Raw genomic sequence first — 27,285 nt, 5'->3', positions numbered from 1 at the left:
CCCTGATAAATGATGCAGAATCTTTATTGTGAATATGCATAGACCTCCTTTCTCAACAGTTGTACAGCATAAGGGGATGGTGCTGCCCCCTACCAAAATGACGATCAAAGGAGTAAGGGAGAAACCTCTCTAAAGTGGAAGGAAAAACATTCTTAGGCAGGAATAGTTGTCAGTTTGAATTGAAACGATCCTGTTTTGTTTGTGTCAAGTACATTACCACGTTGGGTCTATATGCACAAAGTATGTGGTGTAAGTGCCAGCTAATATGCCGTTTAAATGGTTGCAGATTCTGACCATTCCATGCGGTGCAGGTGTGCATTGGCATGCTAATGGTATGGACCCACTCCTGCTGACGTGTGCATGGATGGCAGGTAGTTAACTAAACCCTTGTGAGGCATATTTGGAGGAGAAAGGGGCTTCTAATTACCTACAACTTTCAAATAAGTTTTCTCAAGAATTAGCACAACATCTGTCAAAGCACAGTATTGTATTTAACGTTATGTAGTCATGTTTTCACTGACGGGATGGGGGGGCAACTATTTTTCTCAGGAAGTGGGGTCTGTACCCTTCTGTCCCCCCTCTGTGATTTCTAACTATGTCTGGAAGTAACTCCAGCTTAAAAAATAAAATAAAATAAATAAACAAAAATACATAGTAAATGTGAGACTCTTAGACCAGAAGGAAACAAATGCTGACCAAAGAGAAAAATAAATAAATAAAAATTGATCTATCTATGGTAAAGCTTCTCTAGATCATGCTCAGCAGTTGTTACAGACAGGGTGTCAGCTATGCCAAGTCACCTATACTTAAATATGAATGAATGAAGTTTATTCAGTCATTGCAACACAAAACAACACCAAAAAACATTGTACACAGCATTAACTTTTTATACAAAACCAAAAAAATGTGTTGAACAATAACTGAAAAGGCATAGGCAGAAGCAAACTGCTTATAAAAGCCTATCCTATAGTACCAACTTTCTATTTTTGGCTACCAACCTCCAGAAAACCAAAAAGAGAATAGAAAAGCAAAGAAACAACAAAAGGCAAAGAAACAACAGAAAAGCAAAGAAACATTAACAGATGGTCAATTGCACTTATAGGCTTCAAAAATAGCTTTACAAACCATTTTCTTAAATACAACAAAAGAATGACATGTTTTTTAATTTATGTTGGCATCATTCCAGAATTTAACTCCAACGATGGAGACACATCTCCTTTTCATACCTTTTTTAGCCATTTGTACTGTGAAATTACAGACACCTCTAAGATTGTAACGAGTCTCCTGAATTGAAAATAACCTCTGTATTGGGTCAGGGAGCATTTTTGATTTTGCTTTAAACATAATTTGCATGATTTTAAAATAAAACAAATCATAACATTTAATAACATGAGAATTTAGAAAAAGTGGATCTGTGTGAGCGTAGTAATCAGCCTTATTGATGATACGTATGGCTCGTTTTTGAAGTTTTATTATTGAATTTAAGGTGGTTTTAAAGGTGGATCCCCACAATTCCACACAGTAAGATAAATACGGAAAAATCAATGAGTAGTAAATCATCAATCAAATACAACATAATTAAAGCAGGCTACTACTAAAATGCATAGTTGACCCCCTCAAAAGTAGACACAGTGGTATAAATTGCCTCATAGAACTAGTAGCACAGATATAGACCAGCATTTCTACATCATGTTGCTTGTAGCCGGTTTAAAACATTTCAGGGGTTGACCCTCTGGAAACAAACTGTCACTGGCTGAAAGTATTATCATAGAGTCCAGTTCAGCTCAGCCTACACAAACACTGACTGTGCGGGGTTTAAAACGCCCGCAGAGGAGAGGCTGTCACACCGGTCATAAATTAAGACACACTGTGATGAATAATCTCTGTGAAACCTGAGAGGGAATTGTGAATCAGTTCTGTTTTGCCATGCGGCTCTCTCTCCTCTCCTCTCCTTTCCCCTTCTCTCCTCGGATGGGAGGAGCGCAGCGCAGCTCCTCTCTGTATAAGAAGTGTTGAACGTACAACAAGGGATTTTACACAGCTACTCAGGAGAAACGAAATGATCTGCCCTGGAGCCGCAGCAAAATGCTGGATGGACACCTACTCCTGGGATGGTTATCGTTCACAGTTATAGTGTATCTTCTCAACTTGCCGGGACCCTCTTCAGCCTATTTCGGGTAAGGACTGACACTCTCTCCCATGAACATGATGCTGCTTTCATTAATGTCATTGTCTTCGGAATTACAGAACAGATAACGAAAACTTTTCAACCCAACCCAGTTCACCCCAAAGCGCTCCTTTACTGTAGGTGATCCGGGAGCGCGTGTAACACCATTAAAAGTTGATTTACTTTGATTGCGAGGTCGGCAAGGTGTCACTTGGAGGCCCTTACAGCTTGATGTCTGCAGCAGGTTGTTTTGCACATGATTTTTCAACTGAAGTTGCTGACAGTTAAAAAACAGAAAAGAAAAAGCTTTCAGGGAGGATTAAACGGCAGCCTATTAACGCGGCTTCTATTAAAGATACATTTACGCAGCGTCGCAGTAATGTTTTACCCCATTCTTTACCTGACAATTGAGCCATCGCGCACTGAAAAGTTACGGTGTGGCATGGCTTGAATGGCAGGTAGCGCTCCAGTGATTATTTAGTTGGAACACTTGTAAAATCATATCCTTATACTCGACTCTGAAAACAGACGCGCGGAGCGAAAGGTGAGTGTATAATATGCCTCAGACTCAACAGCTGGTAACAATAAAGCAATCTGACTGACTGAACTGGTGGCCGAAACGTCTGCTCAGCTTGCACAGAAAAATTCCCCCTATCCAGCATAAACATCACACAGCTCTTTTTCTGCTGCCTCCATCAATTTTAGAAAACACTTGGAACCCGTGTAGGGAAATTAATCTGAAAAATCGAGCGTCTCATGAATCATGTCATACACACAATAATGTTTAAATTAGAAAAGCGCACCGGGGGTGAGTGTTTCAAAGTAGTTATTCCCAGGGAACGCCTTGGGTTTTAGGTGTAGTCCAGTGCAGGCTGTGACCTCCTCCTTCAGAGGGGTCTGCTCCTGCTCAGATGAACTGCTCTGCAGCTTCTGGACGTTTGCACACCCGGACAAGGTTATTCAAATGAGGTCAGAGCGTCAGGTGGAACTAGGGTTGCCACCTTTCAGAAATAGAAATAAGGGACGCCCTGATTTCAGCAGTGCAGGAGCCAAAAAAAAGCCCCAAAACTTCTTAACTGAATAAAATGTGTTTATTTTATATGAAAAAACTAAATGCTTTGATTTAAAGTTTAAAGTGATTTAATAGCATTGAACTTGCATGACTGTACAGACAGCCAACCATACTAGCAACTGAAATAGCCTCCTATGCTACGTATGTCCACATCAGCCCAGATGTATAATATAGCCTACAGGTGAAGAATATGGTGTAAAAGTTAATTTATTTCAATAATTCAACTAGAATATGGTGTAAAAGTTAATTTATTTCAATACTTCAACTAGAATATGGTGTAAACGTTAATTTATTTCAATAATTCAACTAGAATATGGTGTAAAAGTTCATTTGTTTCAATAATTCAACTAGAATATGGTGTAAAAGTTAATTTATTTCAATAATTCAACTAGAATATGGTGTAAAAGTTAATTTATTTCAATAATTCAACTAGAATATGGGGTAAAGGTTCATTTATTTCAATAATTCAACTAGAATATGGTGTAAAAGTTCATGAAAATACGGTACAAATCGTGTCCCGTATTAGTTCAATACGGGACGCAACATTTTTTTCTCAAATAAAGGACAATTCCGTGTTTTACGGGACGGGTGGCAACCCTAGGTGGAACTCCAGTCATGCCAGTGCTGCTCATACACCTGGAGGCTTTTAATCTGAAAAGATTTCAGAACGTGACTAAGCAAGATTGACTTGCCAGTTAGGCATCTCATACAATACTAGAGCAAAGTCTTTTCTCAAAAAAGCATTAAAAAAAATCTTTGTTGTTGGGTGTACAAACCCTGCAGGCACATGCAGAGACAAATGGTTTTAGACCACAGAGTGATGACACTAAAGGCCTTTCCAGCAGAGTCAAATTTATGGATGGTATGACTGTTGTGTAGGATCCCTGAGTGTTAGGTGATCTGGGAACTATTGTGCATCTGCAAGAGAGCACAAGAAATGTCCCCCTAGGGGCCTATTAGACTTCTATGTTAGACTTGTTGAAAAGTTGAAGTGAGCTTTGTCATCTCTCCTGTGAAAAAGAAACTTAATTTTGAGACACTGAAACGGGACCGAAGGAGGTTTAGGTAATTTAACTTATTCACATCTCTGGGTACAGTTGTTTTCAAGGTGTCGGCGCACATCCTTGAAACCCTTTTGTGATGAGGTCTGTATTGATCTCAGCACCGTTGAAGAAGCCTTATCATCTATAACACTCGAGCATGTATCACGTGCTTTCTGTTTCTCTCTTGGTCTTTGGTTTCAGGTCTTAAATTGCATTAGAAGAACAAATGTAACCTTGCTCTCCGTTTCTGTCTCCCTTCCTGTTGCAGTGTCGCCTTTGGCAGGCAGCATGTATTAAAGCTGACGTGCCAAATTGGCACTCGCATCGACCTTAATGACCATAATGGTGATGCATATTTACTTATTCAGTTAGCACTTGTTTTCAATTCCTTCTGTCAGTCTGTTCTGTATCTGTGGCCTGCGTAGTGCAGAGAGACATGTGGTATTACGATACTCTAGATTTATTATTCTGTGGCCCAGCGAGAGGGGAATATGAATGGGTGTCAGTGAATGATTTAGTCCTGCAGCTGAGGAACATGAAACACGTCGAAAGAGCCTGCACAGGTGACACGGACACAAAATGTGACTGCCCCGTGGCCAGTTTCCCAGAAACTCGACACTGGTGTCGCCCCGGCTTCGAGTGGAGGACGGACTAGTACAAACCTGTTCAAATAAATATTCCATGAGCAAGAGGCATCCTAGGGCCTCCTGGGTACTGATTTACTCAAAATAGAGGGTCAATGTTGCATACCCAATTTCCAGAGTGCGGTGGAGCGTAAGTGTAACATAAACACAATCTCTCCTGCCCATAGTCTGCTAAGCTGAGGGTGGGGTGGGATTCCTGGCGTAGTCAAGCACCCGCTGAAATTGTCATCCTTTGCCACAAGAATGTGGACACTCATTTTAGCTCCCTCAGCCTGTTGTGGCAGGTGCCATTTCTGGTGCTCCGTTATCATTAGAGTCTGAATCTGGGATGCTCGACAATCTGTCTTTACTAACAATTACAGCGCCTCGATAAGATATTGTGTAAACTAGCAGCTGAACTTACCCCCGTCAGGGCTCATACTGCTCCTTGAGATATGTCCGTTGGGTTAAATTTGTGTGTCGGTCAAAGGCATGTCATTCTGTGGTCTTGTAAACTCTAGTGAATGTGAGTCCTCAAACTGAGTCAAGAGTTTGTTTTTATTTAGTTCACGTGTGACATATACAGGAAGGCTGCCCACAGTCATGCGACTGGGATGTACCAATCATAGAGGTACCGCAGCATCCGGAAGAAGAAAATAAAGTGGTTGCTGTTAAATTACTACAGTGTCTTTCATCAGTTTATCCCTGAAGCAGAGCTATTGCCCTGTTGAGATTATATTATTGTTTTCAGCGCTCCATTAAGAGAGGCAGATTGCCAAAAAACTGCCTTTCACTCCACAATATGCAGCTGTAAAGGGCTTTTATTGCTCTGAAGATATGGATCGTGCTGTGTTTCAAACAGTAGCATGTCTTTAAAAAGACCCTTTGCTTCTTGAGCATAGCACAAAAAAAAAACAAAAAAACGTTACAATTTGTTTTTTAAGTGGCTCCATGTAACCATTTCCTTTGGTTCCCTCCTGTCTTCTGGCTTGCCTGCGTTATGAGCATGCTGGCATCCCTGCAGTGGTTTGTGGGGAGCTCCTGGGTGATTACCACTCATTAGAAGGAGCAGAGCTGGTGTGGGCTCAGACTGGCGTTGCCTGGCAGACAGTGGTGGAGAGCGTCTCATTACCGGGCCTTAAGAACTGATTAGCCCTGACGTGCAGCAGGGCGGGGAGCACCATTGATAGAGGGATTTCCCAACTTCATAGGATATCCTGTGGCTACAGCCACACCTCTAAGGGTATCACTGTAGCATTATCCAAGAGGACAAGATTCCCTCAGTACCAGAGCTGTGGCAGTTTCGTGCGGTGAGCTTAGATTACTGATTTTATAGCCCCTTCAAAGAGGGACTTTTGTTTTCTTTACATTTCTGCTTGATGCGTCTGTATTTAAGGTAAACCATGATTTTTGTTTATGAATCCTTAGCTGCGTCCACAAGGAATGGCCTGCTACACCCACGGATGCCACATGGGGGTGCAACGCCTTGAAGTATCGGATGGCCCTCAGTCAGGAACTCTTAGTCTAATTGTGGTAGAACTGGAAAAAGAAATGTGAAATCATAAAATGTATCGGCAGCCAAGTCTGTGCAAGAATAAATTTGGCTTAATTGTACTCAACTTTGCATAGTGCACAGTTTTTCTTTGTCTTTAGTCTGGCTGATGCAGACATTTTACCAATCAAGTCACAGAAAATTACAGAAGTTGGTACACACCTTTGTTATAAAGGTTTCAGTGGTCTCTGCAGTGGGTTGTTATGAGGCTTATACTCTATAATAACATGGTTGTTGAGGATATTTTTGAAGATTACATGGTTTGGCGAGGCTTTTAAAATGCATTTGGCATGCTCACCTCCTACAGCTCTAGTGTCATCAGCATGCTTGAGAGACCGCAGCCATAAGACATATTTGATTAGGAAAGGAAAGCAGCTCCAGCTCAGTTCCAGTCGTCAGCTGTGTGCACTCTGTTGATGGATCGTTAGAAGAGTTGAGGAAGAAACTCCCATTCAAGGAAACTTGTTGGTCACATTGCAAACATATGATGATCTTTGCAGATGTAGCTGGAGACATGGGCAATTTGCAAAACAGGAAAACTAATATGGACTCAAGATACTTTTAAGTGGTGAGGCATTGATGAGACGAGGCTAGTTAGTGCCACCGCTATGTCCTGTGTTTTCCATCCTTGACCACAGGAAATCTTTTTTTTTTTATGTTAATTTCTCTCTGCCCCGTCTGTGGGATAGAGGAGACATGACACTTCACACATATTAAGATTAGCAAACTAGGAAAATAACAAAAAAAAGCCCCAAAAACAAAACTTAAAAAATAGTCCATATTCTTGATAAAATCACAGAGTTTGACTGATGTAACTTTAAAGAAATCATGATAAATGCCATGTTTATTTCAAGAATAACATTTCTTTTCCCTCTTCCAGCAGCTGTAAAGATAGCGATGCAGCTGTTAACAAAGTTCATAAATGTGGAAACAAAGTTACCTTTTCATGAATGCAGGTTAGACCCAACTGGATAATCATCTTCAATGCAGTCCTATACAAGCTTGACCTGATGTGCACTCAAATACTTCACTCGAATGTGTGTACAGTATTTGTCAAATGGGAGTTAGTTTGACATGAATGGGCTGAGGCATGGCAGACGTTCTGTGATTAACCCTGGAGCAGTGTTTATTCATAAGCATGACTTTTGACTGGATACTGCTGCTGTAGTCATCATATGGTTGTCCAGTCAAATGATTTCATTGCAGGTAATTTATGATCTATGCCTATATGCACAAAAACAGGTGTCAGGTGAGGGGAATTAGCAACAGGTTTTGCTTGAACTGTCATATCCTGCAGGGCATTAAAATGAGTCCAGATGCATTTTGAGGCTCTTTAGATCTTTTGGTAATAAATAAATCTGTGTTGTTAGAGTATACAAGTCCGTATTAGATGATGCAGTTTGTCTTTTGAAACGTCATTTTATTCAGAAAAGATCTTTGGCTCGCTTGTAGCAGCAACAGACCAACCTGACATTTCCAGTCTTGTAAATATGTGCTTTATTGGATTTCACTTGAGTTTACAGTGAAACGGTTTTGTTCTCTTACCAAATAACAACAATCTGGCTCTCGTGCCATCATGTGGAATCGGTAAGAGCCAGTTACTGCGTATGTGCCTGAAGGTGTCTGGTGGGCCGGTGCGCTGGTACAAGGCTGCTCAGTGCCATGGTGTGGGCTAGATCAGGGGAGTCATGCGGACACCGCTGCGCGCCCAATCTGTGCCAGTCACACAGTGACTATAACTGAGCTGCTGACCTGAGAAGCCTTCAGTTCTCACACAGCTAAACCTCTTACCATGCCCCACACTCCCATTCCCAAACCCCAGTCCCGTAGCCCCACTGCTCGTATTCACGGCTGTGGATTACAAAATTAGGCAGTGAATTGCCCCCCCCCTTTTTATTTTTTCCATTTTAATGGATTAAAATGTTCAAGCCCAGCCTTTTCTTTGGGAAAATCTGTAAGAATTGATTAACTTAAAACACATTTTGTCAAAAGAATCATGGCATTCACATTATAAATATCAAGAGAATATGCTGAAAGGGACTCAACCCAATCATTCACTTTGTGGGAGTAGTCTTGACATGCTCTTTGTGGGTTGTAAATGACCAGACAGGACGGCAGATGACATAAATATGGGTCATATCCTGTTAGGTCATGCAAGATAGTGCACTTCCCTCCAACGCTTTTAATGGCAGCACTTGTAGATGTTGCATGACCTTCCCACTGTGAAACAAGGCTCATTACTCAGCTATTAATGAGTGAGTCCCCGACCAGTACCACTTTGTTTTCAAAGTCGTTTTGTCATGTTGCTGTACTGTGTCCCTCACAGCTTGTTAGGAGTAATCACAACACCCAGTGCTTTTAAGCAAGGACTAATCTAATCTAAGCCTCAAATATTTTTCCACTATTTTTGATTTTTAATGAACGGGCAGTATCACCATGGAAATGTCTGTGTTCAGTGCAGAATGTCTTCTCGTATAAACCTCACGGAGGTGAACAATAGCCCCGAGACTCCCTGAACCAGAGAGTCATTTGACACTGATTCATGGTTTCTTCAATTATTCCAGTTTAAGCTGTGGAGCACATTGTTAGCCATAGCAAGAGTGGGCCAGAGGGAAAACACCACACACGCTCACATTCCGACTACCTCTGGCATGGCCCGGGCTGTGATACACCAGATGGGACTTGGGCAGGGTGGTCTGAAGTTCATCCAACATTTCTGAGGAAAGCATGCAACCTCTCTCCCCAAAAAGAAGCATTTTAAATGGCGTGAAAGCATAAGGAAAAATTGAAAGAGAGAAAAAGTAGATCAACACTGATGAGTTTAATTTCCCACAGAAATGCGGTGTTTTAATGAAAAAAATTGTTGTCTTCTTCGCCAAAAAACTTGCACATAGAATTATGTCAAGTGAGCAAAGTAGTTTGTTTTCAAATATTTAGACTGTTTCAGGAGATATGCCCATTTCTGTCACTGGCTTGTACATGCTAAGTTCATAGAGGGCGGTTGTTTTGTCTAGAAGAGGCTTTGTTTTAAGCCAACAGCTGGACCCAATGATTGACATCCGTTTAGAGTAATTGACCAGTGGGAATAGTGGAAGCTGGAGAGTAGGGGGGAAAAAAAGGTGGAGGAGAAGGAAAGGGGGTTGGTTGTGATCTAGGAGACACCAGACCACACAACCTGCAAGTTCAGGCTGATGGAGAAATTGTGGCTTTTGTGCTTTTTTTTTTTTTTTTTCTTTCTCTTTCTGCTGGGGCACGTTCAACCACAACAGACTCTTTGTAGGTGTTGACTTAAGGTTGTTACAGCTCGTATGCATGTGCTTGTGGATATACACGCAGCTTGTGTATGGTAACCTCATACACAAATGTGGTCAACACAAGTGGCACATAAAAGGACACTGAGTTAAAACTGCCGAAGCACAAATCTAAACAGAAACCAAGGAGTAGTTTGTATTGTTATGGTGGTTTTGTTATCCCCAGTGGAGGCTGCACACCAAGTCAACAAATAATTGCATTTTAATAACAGGACTATGTTTGCTTGATAACAAGTGAGTCGGTGCCTTATATTCTGTTTGTTAAGGTTTCAGTTCAGACTTCTTTAGGCTCTTGAGATTAATGTACATGCATAAACTGAGCTGTCTTTGTTTATATATGGTTCCGTGGGTATATGAGGAACACCGCAGCTATGCGTACTTGCAGTTTCAACTTGTAAGTTAAAGTAAGAGGTTTTCCACCATGTAAGAGTTCAGGTATTGTTACGCTTCCTTAACTATTTACATACCAGACTATCGAAGAACGTGCAGAAGTACCAGCTGAGGGTCGCTTCCAGGACTATAATGTGAAGCCAAAGAGAGAGTGATGATGGTGAAGTTTACAGCAAGTCAATGATTTCCTCAAGGGGTCGACTCAGAGACTCCACCATGTGAAATGAGCCGTTTTCACTGAGCCTGCTGCATAGGAAAATGTATGTAAAGTAAATGTCACGGGCAATGGGAGGTGCTGACAGGTGAAGAGAAGGGTCTAAACAAACTCCAGCGTAACCAAGTGAAAGACAGTGGAGGAGGTGCGGCGCGAGAGTAGGTCAGCGGTGTCTGCGACGAGTGTGTAGAGGCAAGTGTGTGTGAATGGAAAAAGCGTGGCTGAGCAAACATCAGCAAGAATCCAACTTCTCATAGGATAATAATGAGTTTTATATGTTGGTGTTAAATTTCATGTGTAATTAGTGTTGCTGTGCCAACACCTCAAACAAAAACACCTAGAGAAAACTCTGGATGATGTGAAAACACATGTTCTTGTACAGTTTGGTGCATGCATCAAATCAAATCTATATGATATTTAGTGTCTCTTCCACAAAGACAATTTAAGCTTTTTATCTTAGAACTTTGTCTTCTATTCCGCAAAACAAAGGAATTATTTGTAATTTTAAGCTCAGTAGACCCTCTATAGGTGCGGATGTTAAGTCACTTTGACAACGTTGTCCAAGATGATTCCTGAATGGTTGTTTTAATTTCTCAATCTGTCATTCCATCATCACTTTCTTGAGTCTTTTACCTCTGCCACGACGCTTTTGTAAACTAATCATTTAATTGTTTTTTTCTTTAAGCAATAATTCACAGGAATGAGTGTTTCAAAGTTGTTTTCTGTTACAAATCCTGATTGTCTGCATGTGAGTCATTCAGCAATTGTAGAAAATGTTGACGTGCCACGAAACAAGTAAATTTTCAATTTGTGCAACTCACTGCAATGAAATGCAGACGTGGTTATAAAAAATAAAATAAAAAAGAACAGACCTCACAACGAACTACTTTGGTTATGTCAAACCAATCTAATAACATGACTCAAGTTTCCTTTTGATCATTTAGCGACTGATTTGGTTAGCATTAGCTCTGCTTCTCTGGCTAACTTCATGCATTTTGTGTTCATTAGCGGCAACGTTTACACACAAGTCTTTCAGTATCCTTGCAGATGTTCCCTTTCAGAGCAGGAACATTGCGTGTATCCGTTACATTTTCCTGGCTACAATAATAATCAATAACTTGCATGAGAGGGAACATTGGTGAAATGTAGTTGTTGTCTGCATGTAAATTGCTTTGTAGACATCTGCAAACTCTTGAAGCAGGAGAAGGATCTTTCAGACACAATGTGCCCTCAAAGTCATTGATTCCAGGGTACTGTGTAAAGTGAGTTTGTTAGTTAAACCCGCACTTTGACATGTTACACAATGTGGCCTGTAGGAACACGCCATCCAGCAGGCCGTGAAAGATATGATGAAGAAAAAGCATAAAAGCAGCTCAACTGCATCTGCCGAGTTTACACCGTAGACTGGTGAAAAATATGACCGGGAAAAAATAAGACAATGGACCAAGCATCATCAGTCACATGTTTCACAAGAGCAGTTTTCAAGCCTATTTTTTTTTTCCCCATACTGTTTGCAGCCATGTTGCCCGGGAATCCAACGGGAACCCCCTGCGCACCATATGTCAATCAAAGTTACAGTAACTGTGGCTACCAGCTCCTTCAGCTGACCCCCGTTGAAATAGAATATACTGTTTCATGTGTTGACTCGATGGCGAAATCATAAATTAATGTTGCTTTTAGCCTACACTAGGTTAGTACAAACTGCTGATCGCTGCCCTAAGTGTGCATGACGATTACGGATGAGGAAGTGAGGATCACTACCCATTGGCTAAGCCGACTGTCAATCAATCATATTAGAGAAAATCACCCCCTCAGAGTTGTCATAGATGTGAAATCAAACGATTAAGACCGACATGTCTTTGTTTAACCAGGCTGTAAATATGTTTTATATCTGCTGGAAAGTTGGACATTTTAACATGGGAGTCAACAGAGATTGACTTTCTTTTGCAGCCAGCCTCCAGCGGCCGGTCAAGGAACTGCAGCACATCTTAGTTCTGCATGAACCCCAACCCAGAAGTTAGTTGGTTGGCACCTGGTTTACACAGATTAAAGATTGAGCTGACATGAAATCAGACACAGCATAGCAATAGCTCATAGAGTCCTGGTTTCATTTTAAGAACAAAACACTACGAGTGGACTCGTACTTCAACATTATGTTGACCCGTGGAGACCATGGGTAAACATATCTGAGGGTTTCAGAAGAGGTTTCAAATGCGAAGGACTGGTCAGTTTTTGAAGTTAGATAGTGTTGTTCCAACCATCCATCTTTTTTTTTTTTTTTTCATGACAAAAAGGACGCAAGAAATATTGTATATTAGCTCATACTGCCAGTGGAGCAAAACCATGGCGCAGCTGAACCGCAGTGCTTCCATGCCTGGTGGGACCCTGCGTCCGCCTAAAGCCTGATAGATGTCTAACATGTTTGCATTGGTACTGAGTCACTGCAAGGAAAGCCATGTGTTTGTCATTTTAGGTGTTTGGTTATGGCGAGGCAATGAATACTAATAATTTGAACTGATTTCAATTAAGAGGATTTATACTGTAACTACATATCTCTTCTTTGGCTTACTTGTACAGACTATTAAAAGTGTGTAAATTAAAACTGATCAGATATCTTACAGAATCTTTGGCATTCACTGAGTTGTCTTAAACATGTCTTTTATTTTTCTGCTTTCATTGTAGAAGTTGTACATTTTGTAAGATAACAAATGATTTCTGGTTTCCCCGAAGATCACAAGATCACATTTTTAACAATTTTTGTGATTGAGCTACTGAAGAGCTTTCCAGTTCTTTCGTCCTCTAAGTGAGTTGAATGAGTTCATTCTTCATTCAGCAAAAGAGCAGATTGATTTTTTTTTTTTTTTTTTTTTTATTTACACATCATCATTTTGGAATGTGTGACCCTTTTGCGTGATAGCGGGAGTCGTAGTCCCACATCCAGCAAAAATATTATTTTTAATTTCTAGCAAAGGTTCAATCAGATTAAAAGTAAAATGTGAGTCTACTATCATTAGTACTGAATCCATATTAAGTAATACTTTTTTTTTCTTTCTTTTTTTCATTAAAATGGAGAGGAACTGATGCAGTGTACATCTGTGATACTATTTGACTGTGTTCTGGTCTGTCACAGAGCGGAAACATTGCACAAGAGTGAACCCTGGCCAGTTGTGTCTTCTCTGGAGATGTGAAGAATTTTTTTTTTTTTTTTTTTTTTTTTTTTTTTCTTGACTCTTCCACAATTTGCCCTCAGGCCATTTTAGCTGGAAATGTGCATTTTGGGTTAATAAATAAAAAGACATTGAAACAGTAGCACTCAGTAGCATGTCATCTTTGGCCGCCTTCCAGCGTTTGTCTCAGAAGGGCAGATGCCCTGCAGACAATTGAGGCCTGTCGCTCTCAGGGTCTTTTTGTTTTGGAAGATTTGATGGTGATATGCATTACTGAGCATGACCCACTGTGTCATGTAAGTGAGTGTAGTGATAAAGAGTGCCATTTGTCAGGAGGAGAAATATAAACTTGGAAAGTAGTACTTCCAGGTCTTGTGTATAGTTGAAAATAAGTTTTATTAACTTAAATATTTCCTGGTACAGCTATAGTTCAAATGGTCATAGGAATGTACACCATGAGACATCATGATTGAGTCTTTTTGCTTGCTTGCAGTAGAAATGTAGTGGAACAATTGCCAGTCACATGTAGCATTCGGGGTCAGTTAGTTGTTTATTTTGGAATTGACTTCATGTTGCCTTGGCATTGCTTTCAGAGTGCATTTCGGCAAAGCATGAAACGACTAGGAGGAAAATGTCATTTATGCAGAGAGAAACAATGTTCTCGTGCGTTGTCATTCTTTGTACGCCTCAAAGCACACTATTTGTTTTTTTTAATGCTCTGTGTGTTGGAGAACAACCTCAGTCAAGACATGGCTTGCCAGGTTTCTATTTGACAGTCACTGCTGTCAAACAAATTAAAAAAAGGCCAACACAAATTGGAAACCTTTTCACCCAATCTGCAAGCAAATCGTTATGACTTATTTTTCATTCTTAGTGCTTTTTTTTGTATTGTAAAGAGAACAGCGCATGCTGGAGCATCTGTGAACCATTAAGTTCACTAATGTGACACTGAGGACTCAAGGGGAAACATTTCAGTCAGTTATTGGACTTAATAAAACAAATCTTTTGCTGAAGAACTCACGTGACCTGTTGGCGGCTGTGGTGAATATGAGCAGTGACAGAGTCCTTTATGACAAGCGCTAATGAAGGCTAAAGTGCAAGTAACGGGGATCAACGGTCAACACCTCTGCTACATCAACCGATGTGGTGTGGACATCCAACAAGTGCTCTACATCTGTAGATTTTTATTTCTTGGCTGTAATAAATTCTGTTTATTTGTCTTTTTCTCCTCAGTTGCATAGTTGGATGACTTTTAGTCAGTTTGGCTCTGGGTAGACTTAATGCAGTCTGGATAAAAATCTCAATTTATGAGCCCAATTTCTTTTTTCTTTTTTTGAATTTTTAGATGTGGAGTTTCATTTTAAATGTAAGTTTACTTACATAGTTTCCTCTTTTATAGACATATATATATATATATATATATATATATATATATATATATATATATATATATATATAATGTGTCACTGCTCCATCCATTCAAACTGCTGTTGTTGTTTACTGCATTCATTGAAAGGGGGCAGCTTTAATGCTTGATTTCATTCACTTTCAACAATAATGGAAAGTGACCAATTCAGCCAACGATGATGGCCAGAAGCAGATTCCTGCATATCATTATTGTTATTGATGAGTCAGGTGTTGTCTGCACAAGTTTCCTTTTAAAAATATGAACTCTGCCTCCAAAAGGCATGCAGGCCTGAACATTTCTGCTTTTGTAAGTTCTGTATATCCATTTATTCTTCAGTTTCACTTTAGGGTGTAAAGGAGGCCCGAAATTGCACATAATGAACAACTGCGGTGCCAATCCTGCCAGTTGATGTGACCAAAATGGTCACAGGCCGACAGTCATGTCCCTCGTGTGTGTTTATGAAAGCAACACTCTGTTTTCTCCATCACGACCTCAGAACGCTGGTCGTGGGTTTTGCCAGCTATGTGGCAGTCCTCGCTTTGTGCGTTTTATACGCCTCCCCTTAAATAAGCTGACGAAAGAAGTGCAATGTTTAGAGCTGAAACCTCTGCTTGTTTTATGACAAAAGGGATTGCAGCTCTAAGATTCTTCGTATTGGCCGGTCTTATAGTGGCGGTGTAAATCCTGCTAGGTTATTGTGTTTAAATCTGTCCAGTGCTGCTGTGAGTGACATGCCGCCTCAGGGTATGATATAAATATTAAACCAAGCATATGCTGGCTACTGTTTGACGCTCATAGTGTTCCATCCTGTTTAAACTATGAATAACAAAAGTATTCACTGAATACATTTGTTACTCAACATCAAAGATGGTGTCGGGAACTTTATGATGAAGCCGAAGTTTTCCACCTCTGCAGAGAATTTGCTCTCTACTCGGGACACGCCTGTGCCGGAGGTTGATCTCGATCTGCAGCAAACTTGAATATCCCCTGAACATTAACCACTGCCCAGCTGAATTCATCTGAACATTAACCACGCTTTAGAGCATTATATGCCCCAGCTGGGCTTCCTGTGCTGTTTGTGTAGTATATCTTTGCAAATCTTATTGTTTGCACAGTAAAGTCAGCATCCTGTGCTTTATTGGATGTATCCACTCTCTGTGCTCTGTTTCAATTGGCCTGCCTTTTTTTTTCACCCCCCTCCCCCCTTTTAGGTTGACAGGTAATGAACCGTTGTCTATCCTGCCACTGAACTCTTTACCAGAAGAGACAACGGGCAGAGCTCACTTCAAGTTGTGCGACCGGCTGAAACTGGAAAAGAAGCAGCGCAGGATGTGCAGACGTGACCCGGGCGTGGCGGACACCTTGAGGGAGGCCATCATCATGAGCGCCCTAGAATGTCAGCATCAATTTCGTTTTGAAAGATGGAACTGCACCTTAGAGGGGCGCCATCGAGCCAACATGTTAAAAAGAGGTTAGGATGGATAGCTTATTGCCACACCATTCCTCATTAACTGGCAAATGTGATTGGTGAGTTAAACAGCATTTCTCTGCCTCTCATTTGCATTTGACTTGCTTTTTTCAGGATTTAAAGAGACGGCCTTCTTGTACGCCATCTCCTCAGCGGGTCTAACGCATGCGATGGCCAAGGCTTGCAGTGCAGGACGCATGGAGCGCTGCACGTGTGATGAGGCCCCAGACCTGGAAAACCGCAAGGCCTGGCAGTGGGGAGGCTGTGGAGACAACCTCAAATATGCCAACAAGTTTGTTAAGGATTTCCTGGGCAAACGCTCCAACAAGGACCTGCGCGCACGTGTTGACATGCACAACACAAATGTGGGCATGAAGGTAAGTGTGTATAACAAATGCTTTCTCATTAATACATGTTGTCAGAACCGTTTAGTAAGATACTGTGGCTGTGAACTGGGGTATTTCTGAATCACTAATTGAATCTGTGTGCTGCAAATCTAAAACCTTGACAAAGCTCAATATTAAGATTTAAATTGCTAATTTTATCATACACTGATTATCAGAGAACGTATTTTATTACAGCTATTAATGTGTCTAAAATATTGCAGTGTGACCTCATTTATAAGCAAACAGTTGTTCATGAGCCTCTCTGTGATGTCAGAGGCATTTTAGGGAGTTACAAAGTGAATAACACGATAATTTAATCACAGTATATTTGACACAAATTTCAACTTATTTTTATTGTCATTAAAGTAGTAATTTTCTCCACTGAAAACAATGAAAGTTGAGCAAGAAAACACATAAATCTAACAGTCATAAAGAGATCAGTCAGAACAGAGTCAAAATTTATTAGCAATACAGAAAGTACTTAAACAGGCTACATTAATCAGATCATAAAATAAACATTCATTCATTGTGCACGTATCCCAGATACTCTTTACTTCACAGCAATATCTAGTTTAAATGTCAAAGTGCTGCTAAGGGACTCGAGTCCAAGACGAAGTCCTCTATACATGTACGTTGTTGTAATCAGGAAAAAGGAATTCGATTTCTTTTTCCCTTTTGAGTTTAGAGCAATTGTTTGTGGTGAGCAAGCGTTCTTTTAATGGGGAAGGAAAAAAAAACAAAAAAACAAGTGGGAATGGTCATAATTTAACAAGCCAAGACAAACTTAATGTCTTAAATTTGTTTTTTAACTTCGCTTTTCTCCCATTGTAGCCGTTTTCGTGTCGGTTTCAAAGTGAGTTATAGTAGAGGCACGCTTCCCAAATGTTAGCAGACACAAAATATTCCCTTCAGATCTTATTATTCAGATTTCAAAACCCAGTTTCTCTGGAGATTTTATTTGTCACAGAGATTTACGATGTTGTTTTTGCTCTTTTTATTGCGTGTGCGATTTGCACATGTATAGTGGGTTGTACCACATTTGCGAAGGAGAAATTCCCACACAGAAACTGGAATGTGCTAACCTCTGCATCCCCCTGATATTTTAAAAGCTGAACGATCAAATTTTCTTGAACTGCAAGCGTGATGAATGCAGATTTCCTGTTACCAGATTTCTTTCACAGGCTGAGAAAAGAAATTCAGGTTCTCTCTGAACCACATCTCTGAAAATGTGTTTATTTATTTATTTTTTTCCCACTCACGGTTTTTGCTTATATACTGCATTTAGCAATGGTGTTACTCTTTCCCACGGCTGTCTGAATTGATAGTCTTTCATAGCTATAACCTCCCTTCACTTATCATAATAACCATAAATGAGTCAAATCTAAATTTCATCCATGATTATGAGATTCACCCTTCCACCATCAATTAGCTGCTTGCCTTTTTCATGTGAGACCTCCCTGTTATATTGCTTTCCTTTAGTTCATAAGTCATAAGCAGAGTCTCTAATTTGCTCTTTAGAATAGAATATTAAAAAAGATGAAGGTAATAATGTCCCTTTGTTTACATATCCTCCCCAAGTTGCTTGACTCCACTTTTTTTCATTTAACCGTAATCATAAATTGTCTTTCAAGTGCAGCTTGGTAAACAAAGCCTCATTAACTTGAAGAGCTTTCATGCTTTTAATGTTTCTCAGCGGTTAACAGTATTCCTTTTGTTATCCTGCTCCAGGTAATCAAGGCTGGAGTGGAAACCACCTGCAAATGCCACGGTGTTTCTGGCTCCTGCACTGTCCAGACCTGCTGGAGGCAGCTCCTGCCCTTCCACGAGATCGGCAAGACGCTGAAGCAGCGCTACGAAACCTCCGTCAAGGTGGGCAGCTCCACCAATGAGGCCACTGGGGAGGGGGAGATCTCCACAGGCAGGGGCCAGCAGCAGCACCAGCCCCTGCCCGGTTACGGCGATCAAATCCCCCGTACTATGGACCTGCTCCACATTGAGGACTCGCCGAGCTTCTGTAAACCAAGCAAATACTCATATGGCACCGCAGCCCGCAAGTGCTACAAGGACAAGAACTGTGACGCTATCTGTTGCGGCCGCGGCCACAACACGCAAAGTAGGGAGGTGACCGGGCCCTGCCAGTGCCAGGTGCGCTGGTGCTGCTACGTTGAATGCAAACAGTGCACACAGAGAGAAGAGGTCTACACCTGCAAGGGGTAAAGCACTCACCTGTCCGTCCCCCCTCCATCAGTGGAGCAGGTTAAATATGGTTGTATTGAAGATGAGTGGTCATTTTGTTCCATGCGAGGTCCGGTTTTCAGCGTCAGAACAGTGTTCTGCAAACAAAATGAGGAGTGAGCCAAGAAGCAATAAGCACTTTGAGGGATTTCTGTGGGTTGGGTTTCAGAGGTCCTGAAGAATAAAAACTTTCTCAGACAACTGGCTCAACATCTCACGCTTTTTATCACAGCATTGCCTTGAGAAGAAATGCTTTTACTTTAGTTGTTATGAAATCCATTGGCACCATTTCACGAAAAAGCAGAACAAAAACTGATCATAATACAATTGATGATGATACAACACAGAGTAACGCCAGCAGACTGATTTTTTGGGCTTTGCCCAAAGAGGAATTTTTGTGTGTGTGTGTGTGTGTGTGTGTGTGTGTGTGTGTGTGTGTGTGTTTGTGTGTGTGTGTGCCCACGTATGTGTGGCATGTGAGCATGTTGTAAAGTGAAATTGAAGCAGAGTTCGAGTGATGACATTTAATGGTAATGAAAATCATATTTAGAGACTGTTTTAAAGAAAAAGACAGGGTGTAAGAATTACTTTACACGCACATATTTACACTCTCACACAACGTGTGTTTGCATATATATGTAAATAAACTCAGTTATATTTTAATGATATTATATAAGCCACTTATCTTACTATGTAAAAACAAACCACTAACTACACAAATGTTTTTTTGTTTGTGTGCTATTGTTCATTTTCTTCCTGATTCACATTGACAAGGCCCTTTGGAAAGAGGCACACTTGCGTCAGATGTCTTGCTGTGGATAATTTATAGATCCTATGGGACTAATCCTTCACCAGAAGGAAAAAAATATGTATTTTTTTTTCTTTGCAATAATATAATATGAAGCTGTTTTTATTAACAGGAAATAACTAAACCAGTCAATTTAGGCTATTGTTGGCCTTGAGCGAATCAGTGTTCAGGGAATGACTTAAACCACTATATTTGGATGAAATAGTGCAAATGCAAAGATTATCTAAGCTGGAGATGACAGTGGCCTCATTGAAGCCAACATCAGTGCAACAGCCAAATTTATGTAACTCCTTGGGGTTTAAATCTCAGTAGAATATCTTTTTTATACATTAAAGTTGTAAAGCATTCTGTGGAGCGCTAGAGGAAAGGAAGTCCCAGCAAGTTAACTTTTTTTTTTTTTTTTTTCCTTTTCTGCTACCATGATTTGTTTGAGCCATGTTGACATGTAGTCTGTGTGCAGTAAAGTTCAAACTGTAATGGGGAACCGAGACTGAACTCTAACTTCACCTCTGTGCAGGTTCGCTCAAGTGAAGATCAAAGCTAAAGACTTGTATCTAATATAAATGCATTTTATAAGACTTGGCATTTGTGGAAGGGTCCACAAATCAATGTCTTAAGTGTACACGTGGACGTTTTGCTGGTGTCTTCAGAGAGTGTTTCTTTTTATATGCCAATTAATTTGCCTTTTTTATTTTGTTACCCTGTAGCAAGTGACAAAGTTAACACAGTGCAACGTTAAAACCCCATCATGCAAATTGCAGTGACAGTGACACATTATAGGAACCATTTAGCATTATAGGAAAAGTACTTACTCACTTTGTTCAGAGTTGGAAAGATTGACGTCTCTCTTGCGTCTGTGTGGCGAATGCAGCACTGTAGCCAGCAGCTGGTTTGCTCTGGCCGCTATAAAAAACGGGAGGAAAATAGCTGCGTGGCTTTTGAACAGATCAGCTGTTAGCATGTTTAAAGCTCATTATTTAGCATGTTATATGCAGATGTTCACCCCTTTATCTTGCCACATCTAGACACTTGTAAGCTTTTTGCAAACAAACAGGCCGCAGTATGTTAATGAGTGAATTTTAAAAGCATACCTTTGGACAGAGCCAGGCTACATGTTTTCCCAGTTTGCAGTGTTTTTAATACTAAGATACGATAACTAGCTGCTTAAGTGGAAAGATTTGAGCGTGATATTGATCTGACCAAACACACTGGAGGGAAGCAAATGAGTGTAGTTTCACGACTACCAAATTATCTCAATAAGATGCCATTACAGTTTTATAAAGAATGCCTCTGTAAATATAAGCAATATAAACACTAACATTTCATTCAGCACTTAGCTTATGGGAACATTTTTATAAATATACAAATATAGATGTTATTTGCCATATTTTTAATTGGAGTGAATTAACTACTGAGGGACCCAGTTTTGTATTATAGCCCATACATGCACTGAAGCCCCAAATCCCTTTTAAAAGTATTTAAAAATCTGTATTTATAGATACAGTCCAGTCCAGATTTTTTTTCTCCCATGTAAATAGCAACAGTTTACTCTCCTGTGGTACAAAGACAAAAGTGAGGCACATGTTCAACTCTCACAAGCATTTAAAACAAACTTGATCATAAATAAAGAGGTTTAAGTACCGGAACAGCAGTGTTACCGAAACAAGGCGGTTGCAGGTTCAGATCATCTGCATGTAAAACTGGCAAAACATATGCTTTAATCTTCAGAAATAATACTTAATCAAAACCACCCCCTTTGACAGCAAATTCATGCTTTAGGAAGAGAATCCAGCTCAGCTTATTTGTCCTGAGGAGTGAATTCCAAGCATTTTGATATGAGATGGCATGCCAAATAAAGCGTGGTCAAAATATATACATAGAACTTTGCACGCTACATGAAAACCATAATAGCTATGCTGAGACAGAGCATAAATGCCTGCTCTCCACAGCTTTTGGTGTGTTTTCGCTGCACACACTCCTCAGTCCAAGCATAGCGAGGTTCTCTACTCTTGAATAGATTTGCAACAGACATGACAGGAATACCAAATACAGAGTGAATTCATTTCTGTTTGTTTATAGCTTGAACGTAAGGCTCTCAAATTCTCTGGAGAAAGAGGAGCATGATGCAGCAACCCGTTGACTTTTAGACGCAACAGTATCATCAGAAACAAAACTGCACTGTTTAGTCAGTGGATCATGTACACAATTCTATTTTGTAGAAAAGAATGAAAGATAAATTATTTTTAAATGTATTATGAGCACCTGTTCAGTGTAAATAAAGACACAAAGTCTAAAATGATTTTATATCCTATATTTTCTACTCTACTTTTTTTTTCCCTTCTGGGTGTTTGCTCATTTTGGGGTGGGGGCTTCAAGAAGCAGCGTATACCACAAACCTGTTTCATTTCATATCTCAGCATTGTCATCTAAGCACTAACAAATCCTAACAAAATTAAAATCAACTTACCTATAGCTGTTTTATTTTCAGTTTTTTTTTAAGTACTCAGAAAATGACAGTCAAGAATATGTTTATAGGATTGAATCTGTTTATATTATAATCAACTATTTTGTAAAAGACTTTTGACTATATTGCTGGCTATCACCTTATGCAGTATCCTGCAGTGTGACCTAGTGACTGCATTTAAACTCACCTTTGGGTCACGCTACATGTACATGTGCCTTCTGTTAGGATTTGTGCTGTGCTTGTACAACAAAGATAAAACACGCCACCATTGTAATGCCCTTTGTGATAATATTACACCACCAGAGCTATGTCCATGTTCACTTATTCATGTCTTATGGGAACTCTAAATTATTTTCCTCTACCTCATGTGTATAGCTTGTAGGTATAAACAGATCAGAAATGACTGGTAAGAATGTATTTAAGTTATTTAACATCTTTGTATAACAAAGGCGAAAAAAATCTGAGGTAATAAATGAATTTTTAAATTATTCCCTGTGTGGTTTCGGTTTTTGGTGTCGTGAGTAGTTAAACAAGATGACATGCCACTCAGTACTGGATTATGATTAAATGTCTGTCCTTTTCTGTCTGTATATATGTTTCTCCTACATTTATATGTCTGTCTTTTTTTGTCCCTGCACAATTTACTACACGTTCAATTACATAAACCACAACACACGACACAATCATGTTTTCTTTCTGTCCTGTTGTTTTGTGTCTTATTAACAATGATTTTAGTCTCCTTTTGAGAGAATCAGGGTTTTAGGGTTTAATATGATAGATCAGTCTGTCAAGGGGTCTGATGAAGGGCACATTCACTCCTATGCACATCCTTGCATAAATTAATAACAATAATAATTAATTAATTTGTATTATTATTATTATTATTATTATTATTATTATTATTATTATTAATAAACATCTGTTGCATCTGTTCAAAATGCATAAATGACTTTTTGCCAAATTGGTATTAACCATTAATATATATGCAGCCAGTTGTTTGTAACATGATAATACTGGAATATGGTCAACTATTTCCCCTGGGTCCCACTGGGAGCAGAAGGGCTGCAGTCAAACTTCTCTGTCTGTTTGGCTAGATTTGTGAGTCCACAAAATTATCCAAAGTTTTTTGAGTTGAAGTAGTAATCCATTCCTTTTAAAGATCTTGCCATATCTTGTCCTTTCTGCTGTTATATACATAAAAAAGGATGAGTGGTCTCCAATACATTGTGCTCTTTCACTTTAAATTCAACGTCTTCTTGTGCGTGGCTGAAATCTCTTCTTAAACCCTCTGAATTGTTTACAACAGCCTCTGTCGGTTAACATAAGGCAGATGTTGAAGCACGTTTGTGGTGTAGAATTTGTAAAATTGACTTGATTCTCTTTGTCAGTCTTGGGTCTGACTTCCTGCCAGCTTCATCTGCTGTGTATAAATTGGCTGTTGGTGCAACAGAATGGAAATTTGCTAGTGGGAGGCTTCTAAACCGTGATATGCCTCTTTTAGTGGGACTGCTCCTGTACTCACAGGGGCTGTGCACATGGTGATTGGTGTTTGTGATGGGCCTTCAGAATTGGTTTACTGGTTCTTTACACCAGTAAACAACCAATCAAAGAATCAAACTTTTCAAATCAAATTTGAAAAGTTGAAAAGTTTCTCAACCTCTTTCACCATGATGCAGTGGAGCCACAATTCAGTCAATGGACAGCAACAGTATTGACACTGCTCACGTATGTGTATGCAGTACTGCAGGACCATGGCAACAGGAATCAAAAGTAATATCATAAACGTTTTGGAAAACAGACATAAAATGCTTTTTAAACTGTTTGAGTAATTGAGTTAGTTAGTTACAAATTATAAGTATTTGATGGTGTTTCTTGTATACTGATACTCAGGGAAATACAACAGGCTTTCTTGAATAAAGTTCCCAAAGATGCATCAACAAATCAGCTCAACTTTACTTAGCTTGTTACTGTATATCTTGGTTGTTAATTACAGGACAAAACCCCTTAATAAAACCACAACTTGTACAGTTCTCGTAAAAAAGCAAGTCAAAAGTGTTGAGATATTTATCAATTAGACATTTGGAATATATGCCAGATAGGGTGATGTACTGATCTGGCTGAATGTATTTAGTATAATAGAAAAATTATTAACATTTTGTCATTTTTTTCTTTTTTTTCACAAAAAAATGATAGATTAGATTAATTAATCGATAGATAATAGATCATTAATAGATATACTGACAGGACTGAGGAGGCAGGTGCAAACAATCATGGAAGATGGGACCAAAGGTATTCAAAACAGAAATAAAACACAAGGACACAGGCTTTCAAAATAAAACAAGAAGAGGTATAAACCCAAAACTGTGACACATTCACCTTTGCCAAAACTGGAGTTAAAAAAAAAGACAGTCTAGTCTAGTATTAGTATTATTTTGTCCATAATATGAATCACAACTGTGTGCAGGCATTAGAGCAAGGCTTCACAAATTGACTGCACTGAAAGTTGGATTGTTGTGCCCTTCTTAGCGTTCTAAGTGACAAAAGGAATCTCCAATTGTAGCCTGACGTGTATCTGGAGCATTAAAGTCTGAATTATCACAAGCATGTAAAAGACCCACTAGATATTCAAAGGGCTGTGGCAGTGCTACATTCTGTCTTTTTTGAACAGGCAAAAAACACTTGGTAGGTTTTTTTTACCTTATGAATATGGTAAAACCTTATCTATACCTATCCATCCACCCAGATGCACTGCAAAGACAAAAGCATATCTTCCTAGCAAGCATTAGCTCAATGCTCAAACATCAAAATGAAAGTGAAGACAACAGAAGGGACCAGAACATCTCTGCTTCAAATGTCTATGCTGGGAAAAACATGAAGCAAAAACAGTGAGCGAAGCAAAAGGGCTTTCCTGCTAAGTAATAAAATGTCATAGCTGAGGTCTGAGGTTAGGTGTTTTCAAGAATTTGATACAGACATTGTTGGGTCTTCAGAGTTTCATGCACTATCACCTCCACTTTGTTGTGACATTTTATATTGATTAAGTATAAACTGATTATCACAGTTGCTGTCATGTTACACTACACTATTTGTATAACAATGATGTGCTCATGTTGGCGTCAAACAAAATTACCAGGAAGCTCTTTGGAGCAAGATAAGATTTCTGTTTTCGGTTTACAGTGTTCAGACATGCATATCAAGCTGGAGAATTATCCTGTTAAGCTGATATTATTTCAACAAGCAGTATCACCTCAGATGAGGCAATACTGCAGATGAGGGCGGGAGGACTTCAGAGTTTTCTCTGTCAACAGTGTTGGAAATATCTTGAAGCCTCATCATAAAACCCTCAAAGCTAAATTAATCCAAGGGAAAATGGGCTATGGGAACCTATGCTGTGAATGGGAGCCTTATATCCAGTTGGGAAAACAAAACACAATTATGAGCGTATCTGCTCTAATACCTAACATATCAGTAGAAAAGCCTGTTATATCCCTGACACATGTACCTAAATTAGCAGTGCAGGAGCACCCTCTTGGTGTTAGCTATTCATCCCTTGTGTCTAAGCTGCTGTGCTAGGAGAAATTAAGGGCTTTTAATGTACCTTACTTGCTGGATTCCTCCCTACATCCTGCCCTGTACCAGCCCCTCATATGAGCTGCTGCTCTGCGGTGTGCTGTAATCGGACACATTTTGACAGCTGTTACCCAGAAGGAAGTGGGTGCAACTAAAGCATAGACTTAAAGTAGACAAAGATCAAGCGAACCCCCCAACGACCTTCCATTCCCACTCTTGCCCTCCTGGTCGGCTCGGACATGCACAGAGCTGTAGGTGTCAAGAAGAGTGAGATCACTTTTGAAATGCTGAAAGTGGGAGATTATTTGCTATTTCAGCCTTATCCAACCACGCTGGATATATAGGCACTTTCGGACCATTTCTAAAGGCTCTCAGAGTGAAACTGGGAGTTAGGACGACACCTGAAGTGCAACATAACTTCATGGGATTTTTCTCTGGTTCCTTTTTCATTCTAAATTGAATTGCAGCCAGATAGTGGGTGTGGACCAGTGAAATTCATGTCATTATTTGCTCATTGCATATCTACTCAGTGGGTCTCAATGCCGCTCCATATCTTTTTGAGTTAACCACTTTTGTTAGATTTTAATCTTTTTATTTGGCACCCCATTTGATTCTACACTCCTGGTTTGCTTGACCTCCTGCATTGTATCCTGTTTGACTTCCTGTGTTGGCCCTCGTTCTTCTTGACTGTCAACATCTGTGTCTTGTTATTGCTTCATTGTCCCATGTGTGACACACAGTGGTGGGTTCCAGCAATCCTGCACAGTTTCCACCTACCCTGCTTCAAGGATGATTCAATCAATGAGACTGATCTTACAGCACACTCGCATTTAGAAGTTCCCCAGAAGAACGCTCTATTCTGCTAAAATTTGGCATCAAATTCGTAATCTCATGAATCTAGAAGCAATGCTTGGACGAACTCCACTTTTGAAACACTCCCGGAAAGATCTGAGGAAGAAGCACAATTTGTGCAAAACCCCTTCAAAACTAGACCATAGCAGGTTCTCGCCCTGTGGGACCCAAGATTGAATATTGATAGAATAATGAACAGTGTGTGTTGACGGACATAACTAAGTGATAATAGTTTCACATGACATTCGGACCTAGTCTCCAGGAAAAAAGTTCTTTGATTCAGCCCACCACCCCACAAATCCTGTAAAAATTACTGTATATGATGCACTCCAGTTGTTTTTAAAACTGTAACTTCATGAAACACTTACTAACTAAACCTAACTAAACCTTACCAACAAGTAAAAGTGTAAAAATCATAGTAAAAATCACTGAAATTTGTGAAACCACTGTGTACAAGATAAAGATCCATGTGCCATTCCATCATCACCCATCCAACCTTGTACAGTAGACTGTGTTTTTCTTAAACATTTTCCCTGGGTTAATCTAAAAAAATCC

The 27,285-nt window shown here is 39.8% G+C and overlaps 1 protein-coding gene across 1 annotated transcript; it reads left to right on the top strand.

Moving 5' to 3' along the window:
• The first annotated feature begins 1,981 nt into the window (after positions 1-1,981).
• On the top strand, positions 1,982-22,773 carry wnt9a (wingless-type MMTV integration site family, member 9A). The gene is made up of 4 exons (XM_061732446.1): positions 1,982-2,177; positions 16,159-16,418; positions 16,530-16,792; positions 18,530-22,773. The coding sequence occupies exons 1-4, from the start codon at positions 2,086-2,088 to the stop codon at positions 19,016-19,018; spliced, it is 1,104 nt and encodes a 367-aa protein (XP_061588430.1). The 5' UTR covers positions 1,982-2,085; the 3' UTR covers positions 19,019-22,773.
• Positions 22,774-27,285: the final 4,512 nt, after the last annotated feature.

This window comes from Cololabis saira, chromosome 10 (genome assembly GCF_033807715.1).
Source record: "Cololabis saira isolate AMF1-May2022 chromosome 10, fColSai1.1, whole genome shotgun sequence".
Lineage (NCBI taxonomy): Eukaryota > Metazoa > Chordata > Actinopteri > Beloniformes > Belonidae > Cololabis > Cololabis saira.
The sequence above is the reverse complement of the archived record's forward strand: the minus strand, read 5'-3'. Positions and strand labels throughout refer to the sequence as shown.